Source organism: Eurypyga helias, unplaced genomic scaffold, assembly GCF_000690775.1.
Source record: "Eurypyga helias isolate BGI_N326 unplaced genomic scaffold, ASM69077v1 scaffold448, whole genome shotgun sequence".
Taxonomy (NCBI): Eukaryota; Metazoa; Chordata; class Aves; order Eurypygiformes; family Eurypygidae; genus Eurypyga; species Eurypyga helias.
In genome coordinates this window covers 92,942-106,208 of record NW_010267432.1, presented here as the reverse complement: position 1 = coordinate 106,208, position 13,267 = coordinate 92,942, and the positions used below count along the sequence as shown (strand labels likewise).

The following is a 13,267-nucleotide window of genomic DNA, read 5'->3' as shown; positions in this document are numbered from 1 at the left end:
TGGGTAGCTGTGGATTTTCTAAATGGCAGCAATGAGCACAACACACATGAACTGTGACTTCCTTTTTTAAGCTAAATTTTCAATGTTTTGGCACTCATGGGAGATTTGCAACCAACTTCAAGGACTGAAAGCTTGCATATTGTCCCACCCTGGCACTGGCTCGTATGATTTAAGCTTAAACCGGGTTAGGAACTGTTATTTCAGTTAGGAAAAAGCACAGCTCACAGTTCAAGGAAAAATATATCATGGAAGCATGTATCTTTGAGATGGGCTTTCTTACTCAGTTGATGTCATCAATGACTGTCATAAAGAGGTGAATCAGTTACAGTGCTCAATTTGCATAAAGTCTTTCTGTGAATGTGACATCATGAAGTATCTCTGAGCTTGGTGCAAAGTCTCAAGACCTTAGAGAGCTTTTTCTTTCGGTCTGGTTTAAATTACACCTCACTCAAAACAACATCAGGACTTTACAGTGGCCCCTTCTACCACTGTATAAAGTTTTTAAGCAGATCTGCTTGTGAATGAAGCAAGTGCAAAACATGGCAAATTCTCCTTTCAGTCCCTGCAACCCAGAGCACTATAGTGGTACAGTTCAGGAGCACTATGAAACCATCTTAAAATCCACAGTTAAAAATCAAAGATGGGAATTTTACCCTCAATTTCTCCACATTGGCAGTGTAGCACCTGATTTCTTCATTTTTTTCAAGGCATTTTCTGTTCCTATGCTTTAAACTGATGGCTGAAGTTCTGCCTGCGGAAGCAAAAAAATGAACCTACGCCAATGATGATCACAGATAAAACCAACACAAATGTTAATATAATAAGGAAGTTGATTTTCTTCAGATCCTCTTTTTCACAGTCTTCTGGTCTAATGTTCCCGATGTGCATTTCTTCCTGGTACCCAAAGTTCTGAGTGTACTGGCACGTTAAGTGCTCCACGTTTGGGATCTGGACATTTTTGTTCTGGATCATTGATGAGAGCCAGATGTTTCCACAGCAGTTGAGCGGGTTCCCAGTGAGATACAAGTTTTTAAGGGAATTTTCTAATGCTAAAATATTGCTGTTCTGTAATGTACTAAACCTATTGTTCCTTAGGTCCAGAACTTCCAATGGAGAGTCACTACCCCACTTAGGCAGCCAATTCAGCTGATTTTCAGAGAGGTTTAAATGTTTAAGGTGACTAAAACAAGGCAAGTCAATATTTAAATCTATTAGGCAATTGCCATGTAAATACAAGTATTCCAGGGACTTCTCCAGTCCTGATAATGCTTTAACTTCTATTTTCAGCCCGGGGTTTATGGAGAGATCCAAGACAATCAGAGAAGTCTTGTAGAAAGTGTATGCTGGTAGGATGTTGAGCATGTTGTCGGCTAGGTACAAGTACTGAAGAGTAGGAGAATCAACAAACGATACACAACCACTTTCCTCTCCAGCAAGTCTTTGCTTAGCTAATCCGGAGTACATGCTGCAAAGGCTGATATTGTTGCTCTGTAGATTAAGCAGTCTGAGGCTAGGAAGGCTCGAGAAGATGTCAAATTGCAGGGTCTGAAGATGGTTGTCTTGAATATACAGCTCCTTCAAATTTGACAGCGTGCCAGCATCTAGGAGAAGGTTCTGCAAAGCATTGTAACTCAAGTCGAGGACTGTTAGGGAGATCAATGCACTGTCATAAGTTACTGCAAATGCCTGAAGACAGTTTTTGCTGAGATTAAGGGTGTGAAGCGACAACATTGATTCAAAGAATTCATCCGGAATGGATTTGATTTCATTATAACTTAAGTCTAAATATACAAGCTGGGATAAATAAAGAGAACTTTTATTTCTACTTTGCTTCTGATCAAGAAGATGAAAAGAAGCATCTAGCCATTCATTTTCCATATAGTCCATTTTATTATGAGGGGATTCAGCAGTAAGCTGGATTAAATTCTTCGATAAATTCAGAGTTACCAGCTTATTTACCTGGGGGAAGACTGGAAAGTGAAGCAGTTTGTTTTCACTCAGGTCCAAACATCTTAAGCTATATTCATCGTCTGAATTTGTGGTGTGGAAGGTCTCGATGCTATTCCTGCTAAGGTCAAGTATCTCCAGCTGCCTGAGGTTGAAATCGGAGATGCAAGTAATTGAATTCATGGAGAGATTGAGTTTGGAAAGGTTCACTAGAGTCTCAAAAGCACCTTGTTCTATTTCCATGATGATATTACTCTGAAGATCTATCTCCACAAGTCTGGGAGAACCCTGAAACATCTTTTGTGATATCGTTATAATACTGTTGTCTGCCAAGGAAAGATAACGCAGTGCTGGAGCTTGTTTAATGAAATACTCGGCCATCCCATTGTACAGACTGTTGTGGGACAAGTCCAGTATTTCCACCTTGGGTAAAAGTCCAATCCCCTCTGTCCCATTCTGAGCAAGGTCATATAAGTGATTGTCGGCTAAATTTATTTCCAGCAAGCTTGTCATGTGTGCAAAGACTCCAGGCGTGATGAAGCTTATCTGGTTAGAGCTTAAATCCAGGCACTGGAGGGAAGTGTAAAATGATAATGGCATTTCAGGGATGCTTTGAATCAGATTTCCAGACAGATCTATTTTGTTTACATTCGGATGGAGCTCACGAGGGATTTGGTGAAGGTCTCTGTTGTGGCAAAACGCCTGCGAGTTTGCCTGCCAGAGAGAGAAAAGGGGTTGTCACATGACAAATGAAAAACATCTTCACATGAAATATAAAGAAAATAACACTCAGCATCCAGGCAGATCCTCCTTCTGAAACACTGATCATACTGTTTTTCTGAACATTCAGACAGCAAGGACAACAATCTTAATGCTTCTTTGCAGCTGAGAGCACTCATTTCATTTTAAAGACATTTCTGACTTGCAACAGAGAGAATTTTATTTGCATGTGATACCTACTAAATGTTCTCCTTTTTGTATCTTTCTCCCAGGCTCATCTTAATAGTCCTAAGTGAAGGAGTTTTGCCCTATTTTCATTGCAATCAAGCACTGTTTCCTTACTTTTCTTCTGATGTTTAATTTTCTCAGCTTTATCTCTGTATTAGATTCTGCTCATTCTCCCTACTCGCAATAATAAGTAGTTCTTAGAAGAGCCCCAGTCTGTTGGTAGCATAGGTCTCAAAGCAAGGAGGTGGAGCAACATATAGGGATCCTATGGCACAAAACCCATCTCTCTTTAGTCACACTCTCAGATATTTGATCGTCTCTTCCTTTAGGCTCAGTTAAGCAATGAATCATTAGCCAAATGGGTCTTCAACTGCTGAAACATTTCTAATGCAAAACCCTAAACTCCTCCTGCTTTTTACGATCCATATTTATACTGTTCTTAAGGCAACAGTTCCCTCCTCCTTGGATGCGGAGGATGCGTTATGAAACAACCCAAAAAAGACATCCATGATACAGCATTGAAAAGAAAAATTATGTTAAGCCAGCTTTTGAGAGGAAAAAAGTTGTGATGTGCAGTGAGGGTCATGCCTTTTCAGACCAGTTCTCACCATCAGGGTTGGGAAATAACACAAGCATCAAAGTCAAATTCGTCTTCTAGATACATGTCTGTTTAATTGCAGCTAGTATTGATTCAATGTCCAGAGCAAAATTTGGAGTGTGTGTTCACAAGGAACACTGGAAACATGAACATGATCATTCTTGCATAAATGTCAAGCTGCATTTTGTTATTGAGGAGAACATACAGCAGCAGGAGGAAGTGGAATGTGAAAGGCTTAGGCAGCATTTAATTTACTGGAGGAAAACTCCTGTTATGAATGTATGTGGGTGACTGGGTCATGTACTGTTTGTGGAGCGATCAGAAAGAAAAGAAAGAAAAAATGTGTTGAATCCTAACTTCTGTGGAGAAGCAGATTCCGGATTCCATGACGCAAAGCTTTTCAGACATTAAAGAAACATTGCAAGTAAAAAATACTAAAAACCATCTGTTTCATATGAACTTTTAGGTGAATGAAGTGGCAGGTCTGTTTAGGAGAAGTGGGAAAATAGTCAGCATTTTGTGAATCTCTTTTTCATCATGTGAGTTTTGGAGACAGCACAAAAATGTGCCAGAAGAGCATAAGTGCTCATCCAAACTCTAGATATACACAGGCTGCTTCGCAGTCCTTCCCATGGTACATCTTTCCCAAAGATCCCAAGTAAATGGCCTATTAAAACCTGAAACCTCTCCTTTTATCCCTCCAAATTACTCAAATCTCCTCCAGCTAAACAAATTAGAAAACAGGAGAAGGGAATTTTCTGTCATTCCTGACATTATTTCTTTCCTGCAAAGCTGCTGTAGAATTGCTTGTTTCGAGCTAAAATGTGCACAGAGCTCGGCTCAGCTCTGAGGCTCAGGAATGGAGCAGGAAGTCTCTTCTTCATTTTGTGGAAGAGGGAGAAGCCAGAAGGATGCAAAAATCCAGAGTGAAAAAGCAGCTGCCGCTTTGCAGCCTAAGGAAAATACCGGTTTTCATCCCACACTTTGAGCCAGATCCCAACAAGTGTTGAGCACCCTCTGCTCCCTCTGGGCATCCAGCACCATGGCAAAGTCCTGAGCCAATTCCCATCGGTGTCAATTGGCTGGTTTCCACCGAAGTCAGTGGGGGAGAGGTCAGTCCCAGTTCACCACGTATCTTGCAGGATTGGGCCTTTAATCTGCATCCACTGAAGCCTCCCAGTTATAAAAAGGACTGATAAAATCTATACCTCCCACTGTCTGCCATTTGTTCCTATAACATTTTCCCTCCCATTTTTTTTAACTTTCATTCCTTTTCACTGACTATTTTGATCCTCGATGAATTTCTTGTCTAGTCTGTTCTGCACCATCTTTTCTCCCCTGAGGCTCAAACTGCATGAATTTCATTCTCATTGACACTGGGAAGAAAAGATGAAGCACATCTCAGTGGGAAGGAGCAAACAGCATCTGGTTGTGTATCTCCCCTCCTCCCACATGGTAGCCCAATGGGTTGGCAGCCTGAGGCTGGAAAACAGGTTTTTGGCAGTCTCATGTTCTGACTTCACTATCTCTGACGATGCTGCCACTGGTTTGTTTGAAGTCCATTGTCAAGAAGTACTGCAGGGTAGGAAGAACTGCTGGTGAAAAAAGGACCAAACATCTCAAAAGTTGAGCATTGTTTGGGTTCTGATTATCATTCTTCATTGCTCAGCACTGGGTGGAAGTTGTCACCCTCCTTAGTAAGAGCCCTACAAACAAAACGTCTGGATCTAAGCATCCACCTCTGATCTCCTGTATCCACTCAGGAGTGTTTGAACCAAATAGTTTGGGCTGGAGTCCCTTGGTATTGACTTGTTCTTGTGCAATGTCCATGTCCGTTGTCTAGAAGAGCTGCCCAAGTGCAGGCTCAGCTACACAACAAAATCTTAGCAATTTGCCCAGGTACCAGGCATTGACTGACCTGTGATAACCAGACACATGTGCATTCTTGAATGACCTTGATGCAAGGTAATATAAAATTTGCTGAAAACCCTTCCATTCTACGAATTTTTTGGAAGCGTCTCCTTTCCCAGTTAACATGAATTAGCAGAAACATCTTCCTTTGGGGGGTTAAACATGAACTAGTGTAAATTCCTCTCACTGGATGTCAATATGACTTAGGAAGAATCTCCTGCCATTTAACCTATGCCTTATTGTCTCTCAAATGGGCAGAAGTGCAGTAACATGTAATCACTGGAGCTCGCTCCCATGTCAGGGGTCTGGTAGGGTGTGTTTATTAACTAAAATATCTTTTACAGGACTTTGGTTCAATGACAGGAGTCAGAAAAGGGCACATGTTTCAGATCCATGCCTCTTCCAGCAGACCTGGGACGAAATTTTTTATTTCCAAGCTTTTGCTATTCTAAAAGTGTTGCCACAGGGAAAGTACTGTGTAAAACAGCAAGGCTGTGATGAAAAATCATCATGTGAAGTTATCAGGACTCCTGATGGACCCATCAGCTAATCCAGTAGCTCCCTCTTTCCTTAAGCTGTGTTTGGATTTACACCTTCCTCCTTCCATTGGACCAAACACCCAGCGAAAGAAGATGAGCAAAACTCCATCGATATTAGCGATGCTGAGCTTTTCATTTATACCAGATGAGCAACCAAGCCCCTGACTGTAGCATGTTTTTGGTCGGGGCTGGATTTATCCCAGCCTAGTTGCATAGAACCTTGGGTTTTTGGCTTGATGAAAGAAGTTTATAGTGGAGTGGTGGAAACAAGCATGTGTTTATTTCTCAGCAATCAGCCTGATCTGTGGCCCATCAAGAAAAGGGACAGGACGAATCTGCTTGGATTATTGCGTGTCTTGCCCAGCCTTCATGTGACTATGATACATGGGACCCAAGCTGTCATGTTTACAGTGGCTTCATCAGTCTTCCCTCTCCAGCCAATGAACTGAGCTATCCAGTCACCTTCCCAAGATCTTTTTATATATACTAGGTCTTAATTTCTCTGGAATTCAGGAAGTGCAGCAATACAGCAGGGTGGGCAGGAATGGAATGAGTCCCATAAGGGAGATGTGTACAGCTAGCAAATTATTTTTTTCCCTATTTTGGAAATTCTTCAGGATTTGTGCTGAATAGCTTCAACGTTCAGAAAAAAAAAAAAAAAAAAGATAAGTATTTTTAAATGTCCTGTTACAGTCAGAAGCACTTGGATAGGGAAGGGAGAAAGTTCAGCTGTGAATAGCATTTATAATATTGTACCAGGTGCTTGCAAAAATTCGAGGAGCAAAGTTTGTACTGGAGCAAGAGGCTTTGTCACTTCTTTTATCTCCAGCAGAAGTCATGTACAACTACCCTGGCAGCAATGCTGTGTCAGGGCAGAGGAGGTCAGTCTCCTTGTTATTACAGAAGGGCTGGTATAGATGTATTTCACAGAAGATGCTTTATATAAAGCACAAAGAACTTACGCCTGATATAAAGGAGTTGATTTTAGGTCTAAGTTCTTTGTCTCAGCCACAGAATCCATGTACAGTCCTGGGAAAATCAGGTCAAATTTCTTTTAACCAGTCCCCTCTCCTACAAAAGACCAGCTAGTCACCCTTCTTTCCCACTACCCTTTTATGCACTGCCACTACAAGAACATAGCCTGAGAACAGCCTGCTGAGCATTGACTCACCCAGCAAAGCCCTCCCCTGCCATCACGGAGAGTCTGGTCCTGGGGGTTCCCTGTCTCAGAGACCACAGCTATTTGTGCAGTCCCTGTACCAAGGACATCCCAATCCCAACCCAGGATCTCAAGGGGCCCGAGTAGGGGGACAGCCTTACCATTTCGCAGGACATCCCCTCTGTGGGCTGATAGTTAGAGGTCCCTCTGTTCACCACTGCCAGAAGGAAGATGATGTACAGTTTCATGGTTCTGCAGGTAGAAATAATTATGATTAGATTTCTAATGTAACAGAGTGGTCAAGGCATGTGAAAGCTGGCACCAGACCGTCATCTAACAAGCAGTGCAATAAATTAACCCATCTCTGAGCCTGGAGCAGTTACGACCTACCTAAGTACCTCCCTTTGAGCCTGGTGGGAAAAAGAGAGATTTATATGAGGACTTGAAAGGAAGGTCCAAATCATTTCACAGGATTGCCCCAGTGTAATTTCAGCTGCTACCTAGGTGATACCCAGGCCTCCCAGTGAAGTCCAGATGCTCAGGTTGGGCGGTGTGTCTGGCACCATGGAGAAAGACAACCGAGTTATGTTCACTCTCCCCATAGAGCCAGCTCAGGTACTTTCAACTGGGCTGGAGTTCTGGGGTGCCAAATCCTGAGCAAAGCAAATGGGTGCCACTCAAAAACAAGCACTGGGAACAGTTTCCATTTCCATCCACAATATTTTCCACTCTTCTTATCTCCGAGTGTCAAAGGGCTTTTATACACTCATCCAGATTTGTTGAGTTAATGTAAACAGTTTAAAGAATGGACTGAGAAATCTTTGTCCAAATGTTAGTTTTCCATTTTATACATCCCAGGTATGGGCAGGTTTTTAAATACATTTGAAAGCAGATACCTTTCAAAGAGACAGATATAAAATGGAATGGATTTGTGTGAAATGAAGGATTCATCAGAGTTTAACTGTTAGGAAAAGGCTTGAAGAAAGAGAGTAGAAATAACTGCAAAAGGAGCAAATAACACTGGGAAGTGTGTCACTGGAATGGGAGAAAAATGAGGCCAAGGGAAAACATTTAACCTTCAGATGACTTGTTTCTAGATGGACGCTAATGAGGTCTCTGGCTGTGGTCGCCATAGATGGGAGCTACAAATATCACTTCTTTATGACAGCCTCTGTTCCAAACATGCTGAACCTGTCTGTATTTGTATGGCTTCTTCCAGGCAGATCTGAGGGGGTCCTGCGCATATGCAGAGCTGGTGACACACATGGCAGCTCCTAAGTGCAAGCCACACAGTAGTCCTTAGCTACCACTGCTCTGAAGTCTTTCCAGGAGCAAGTGTGCATCCAGCAAGCTCCAAACACACACCAATCTCATGCACATGTGCCACCAAAAACCGCCATCAGCGTACTGTTACTCAGCAGCTTCCATCCACAGAGTATCAGGAGGCTGGAAACAAAAGAGACGGGATCGTTCCCAGCTGGTGGAGATCCTTCCACTTAGTCACTCTTTGAGGGATGCAGCTGATGGCCGTGCTTCTGTGCAGCAATGGCAATTGCTGAACAGTGGTGCCAACAGGTTCACCATGGGAACTTGCCCATCCCATCGCTTCCCAACAAGAGAAAAGAGTTGTGTATTAGGGAGAGAGAAACTGGGAAGGCTTAGAGCTCAGCTACTCTATTTTCAAATCGCACAGTCCTTCCATTTCAGGTAAACAATGAGAGATGGGTGATGATCTGGGACCCCAAGGTCAAAGAGCTTGGAGTTTGTCTTTGTGGCTCAGCAGTAAGATCACTAGCTTGTTTCCCCCCTCTAAAACAAGACCAAGAATATTCATTCTCCACCTTTTTAATTATTGTTTGCCAAATACACTGAAATAATCCTATTGGGAGAGGAATTGCTGATACCACCATCTATAATGTCTCTGGCATTCCCCCTTTGTTTCTCATTCCCCAGGCTTAGAGGAGTGGGTGCCTCTTATAAGGAGGAGAAAATGAGTTGTATCATTTGGGTATTAGTTTGCTGGAACTGAGAGAAAAGACAAACATACCAATGATTACAAGGCTTTACTCAGAGCCTTTACTCAAATGGAAATTGTTTCTGTTTAAATCCAATGAATTAAGCTGATGAAATCTCCATGGATATTACCCACAACAGGGCACCACCCTGATGGACAGCACACCTCCCATGCGCTCTGGGATGTCTGCTCTTGACACACTGCCAGTTCAAAAAATGGTCCCTTTTCTTTGATGATGATAAACTTGACACAATCCAGGGTCTTAACATGCTTTGAAACTTCCTAAATTATAACTTTATAAAGCAACTGGGAAATTGATGTATTTGAACTCAAAAACCTGATTTAATGGCCACTTTGTAAGACAGATCTGTAGTAAGCAAGGACGCTGTCCCTCAGGGTGTTTTTAGGGTGCTGTCACCTCCTGAAGCACTAGGGTGTGGTGGTCTCTTCCAATATGAGACCTCAGGGACTCTGTGCAGAGGAAGGTAAGTCACTTCTCATGACACAGCACAACCTCCTTGTTCATGGAGATTCCCTTGCCAAGGTGATATTTAGTTCTATATATATGTATACATATATATATATATATAAATATAAGAGCATCACCACTTAAACCCTGCCTGCTGACACTGGCACTGATGTCTCTAACCACAGCTTACAAAAACAGTCCAGGAGCAGCAGCAGCAGCAACTTGACCTAAAGGAGCTTTTAGAGGTCTGAGGCTTTCCCAGAGTTGAAGCATCTTCGTGCTTGGTGCCAGTTTGCTCCCTCTGGCAGCTGCAATAAAAATCCCAGCATACCTCAGAGCAGGATTGAGCTCTGAACCACATTCAGTGTCACAGATTTCCATCAGGGTACTTCAGAATTACCCAGCCCCATCCACAGATAAAAAATATAGCTGATTTCAGTAACACCTCCAAGGAAATTTATTAAGTAGGATAAATAGCATTTAGAAAAGTGTGGAACCCAAACCACATCAGCACATCCACTTAACAAATGGAGGGCAAAAGCAGAGAAGAGCAGGGATTTGCCCCCAGAAGCATTTAAAACCATGGAAGAACCCAGGTTTAAACCCAGTTTGCCCAGTTCCCACTCCAGAACAATATTTGCCTCCAACTCAGGATTAACCCTGAACCCACTTCATAGGTGTTGCTTGTAGATAACACCTTCCAAATTTCCCCCTAAGATAATTTTTGTTACTGCTTAGACAACTAACAGAGACATTCTCCTGTGGTTAAATACAAGAGGATACACAAACCAAAATCCCAAGGGTCTAATCCTTTTTCACACAAGATACTGTGCTGCTGTGTCAGAGCCTTCAGGGTTAAAAAGAGTGAATATTCCACATTTACCTTGTTTCAAGGGTTTCTCGCCTCCCCAAACACTGCTTATCACGTCTTTAAAAAGCATATCCAGCTCTTCAAAACCGGCTCAGTCCTGGTACCGATGAAATTGTTCTTTAGCGTCACATTCACCCATTCGGGACGCCAAGAGGCTCACTCGTAGCTTCATAATGAAGGCATTTTCAGGGAAATAACCTTATTTGGGACAGTGTCTGCTTTAAATTATGTTGCTTGTCTTCCTCCGGACTCCTCTCAGAGCTTTTGCTGGGTCCTAGCCACCGCTGTGCTCCGGACGGACTCAGCTACTGTGCGACATCCTGAAGCCCTTGCTCGGGGCAGGCGTTGAGAAATGAGGGGGATTTTTGCCAGAGGAACTGTTAGGATCGGGCCACGGGTTTGCTCAGGGGAATAAGTGACTTATCGTTGCCGATGCCATTGTTTAGCTGTGTTCGTGGAGCAAGGCGGTGTGTTTACTTTAGTGGTTTGTGTCCGCGAGTTACATTCCTGGAGGGTTGCAACCTCCTACTCCGGCACCTAAATCACTCTCTGCATCGTTAGGAAAACAGTGCTTGAGGATTAATGGTTTCAAATTCATGGCTGATCAATATAAAGCCCAGAATCTAGAAACCTGTCCTGGATAAAATAACTCTCTTTGCAGTGGTCCCAATAATCAGAGTGCGGTAGTAATCTGCTGGCAGGGTGGGGGTTCGGTGTCAGCTACAACACACCTGACTTGAAGGATTTTCATGGTACGAGGAAGGAATTAGGGAGATTGATAAGGTCCAAACATCCAGATGAGCTGCTAGTGAGTAGTGCTCGATTTACCAGACATGCTAGTAAAAACTTCCCATTTCAGAAGGGATGCTTTGGTTGTGCAGAAGATGATTTTAGATTGAGTTCAGCTTTTTATTTATTATTTTGTGCTGCCCTCTAGGGCTCGAGCAGCTGTCTAATTGCTGGTTTCCTCACTTCCTTTTGCTAATTAAGACCTGCTTCTGGAAAAGCTGCCTTTACATACATTTCCCCATTGCTGCCTTCCAGCCTCGCAAGCCTGAACTGTTGCAATGCACTTTTCCCATGGTTGAAATAATATGCAAGAGGGCTGGGTTCTAATAATCTGGTTTGCTTTGCACCCTGAAATGAGACGCATAAATGCTATGAAGAGGCGTGTGGGCAGGAGAGAGCGTGATTAGGTGTAATGGATAGAAGAATCCACATTTAGTTCTCAGGAGAATGATCTGCCAGGGAGATTATCACAACCCTGGACAAGTGGCCTTGACTGGGCTCTCATCAGACAGGTTTTGATCACCTTCCCCCAGCATGTAGCGTCTTGAGCTCCCCTTGGTTGGAGCTGGCTGCAGCGTTGTTTTTCACTTGATCCCCTTGGCACACTCCCCAGAGTCAAGCCCTCCATCTGCAATCCCCTTGGGGTGAGAAAAAAACTCACATTGAAGATGGAGACTGCTGTGATGTCCAGAGGTTTGAATGTCTTTTGGATACTCGGGGTTTAGAGTTCACTTCGCCAGCAGCATGCAACAGCACTTGCATCACACAGGAACTTTTGCAAGGAAAACCTCAAAAATTTGAGGTCTTCAAGAAAAGAAAAATAGTTTAAAAATACTTTTTTTTTTTTTAAATAGGATATTTTGATTTGATTTGGAGATGGAATACAAGTATCATGCCTGCAGTGGAGAGTAATGAATGCCCTGGATGATTGCAGCTTTGTATTTTCCTACACCTGGATGTTTAGAGCACTTTGGTAAGTTTGGATTTGCAGGGGTAAAAATAGCCAGGTTTTTGTTGGTGGTGCTTTTTAAAAAGACAGCTCAAGCTGTTCTAGCGAGTGGCCAAGCAGCTGCACCAGCTGAACTGTGAAGAAGAGCCTGGACAGAAACAAATGCCAAAGCAGGAGGGAAGGGCACGCACTGATTCTGCTGCTCAGGACTTTGCCTAATTAAAACCACAGCCTTAGAGGCACACCAACTGTGCTGGGTAAGATGTGTCCTTGCCATCTTCTCCCTTTCCTCAAGGGTATATGACAGCAAGTAGTTTTAAAGACCCTTAAGCAGTTGACTGGCGTACCATTTCCCATGTTTTAATGCTTTGGGCTACCCAGCAGTTTATACCTTAAAGTGGTGTTGAAACATCAGCGTGGTATGTGCGTGGTCGTCACATCTGCAAAGCAAGGGTCACCGCCCCCAGACTGGGTCATCTCCATCAGGCAGATTGGAGAATCAAGCTCTTTTGCCCACCTGCACAAAATAGCAATGGCTGTCCCACCCCCATGGGTGCCAAAGGGTTTTCACCTGGGACTTGGCAATCAGGCCCTTCCTGATTTTCCTGTGGTCTCCGCAGCAATCGCTGCCTGCTTTGTTTCTGCCCACATCATCTAGATTTCACCCCACATCACCCGAAGTTGAGGATTAGGGCTGGTGGGCACCTCATCAGATCTCTCCTCTCCTCCAAACCCTCTTCCCAGCCTGGCCCAGAGCAAGAAGGAAAATTAACTCCAAGTGGCTGGCTCTCACGAGCTGGTCCACAATCTGCTGCAGGTTCCCAAGGGTTTCCGATAAACAAGAATATGTCTTGACGATTATGTGTCTTGAACCTCCAGACCTTTTGGAGTCTGTCCATCCATAACGCTGCTACTTTCGAAGGCACTGCTTTTGGGTTGAGCCCTGTGTCAAGCCGCATGAATCAAACTCTCCAGAGAAGTAAACAAAACAAGCTCCCGCCTTAGAAAGTGGGTCTGAACTGCAAGGGCAGGATTGGGACAAGTCTCGCTGCCTTTCGACTGGAATAGCTCCC

General features: G+C 43.4%; 1 protein-coding gene across 1 annotated transcript; it reads right to left on the bottom strand.

Moving 5' to 3' along the window:
- Positions 1-720: 720 nt before the first annotated feature.
- Positions 721-10,769, bottom strand: LRRC32 (leucine rich repeat containing 32). The gene is made up of 3 exons (XM_010157407.1): positions 10,469-10,769; positions 7,264-7,354; positions 721-2,661 (listed from the first exon to the last, which is right to left on the bottom strand). The coding sequence occupies exons 2-3, from the start codon at positions 7,348-7,350 to the stop codon at positions 721-723; spliced, it is 2,028 nt and encodes a 675-aa protein (XP_010155709.1). The 5' UTR covers positions 7,351-7,354; positions 10,469-10,769.
- Positions 10,770-13,267: the final 2,498 nt, after the last annotated feature.

What these genes read in the sequence shown, in the direction of transcription:
- LRRC32 (XM_010157407.1), bottom strand. Translation starts at nt 7,350, where the DNA reads ATGAAACTGTACATCATCTTCCTTCTGGCAGTGGTGAACAGAGGGACC. An exon ending in AGGGGATGTCCTGCGAAATG is followed by an intron (nt 2,662 to 7,263) that starts GTAAGGCTGTCC and finishes TCTCTCTGGCAG; the next exon opens with GCAAACTCGCAGGCGTTTTG.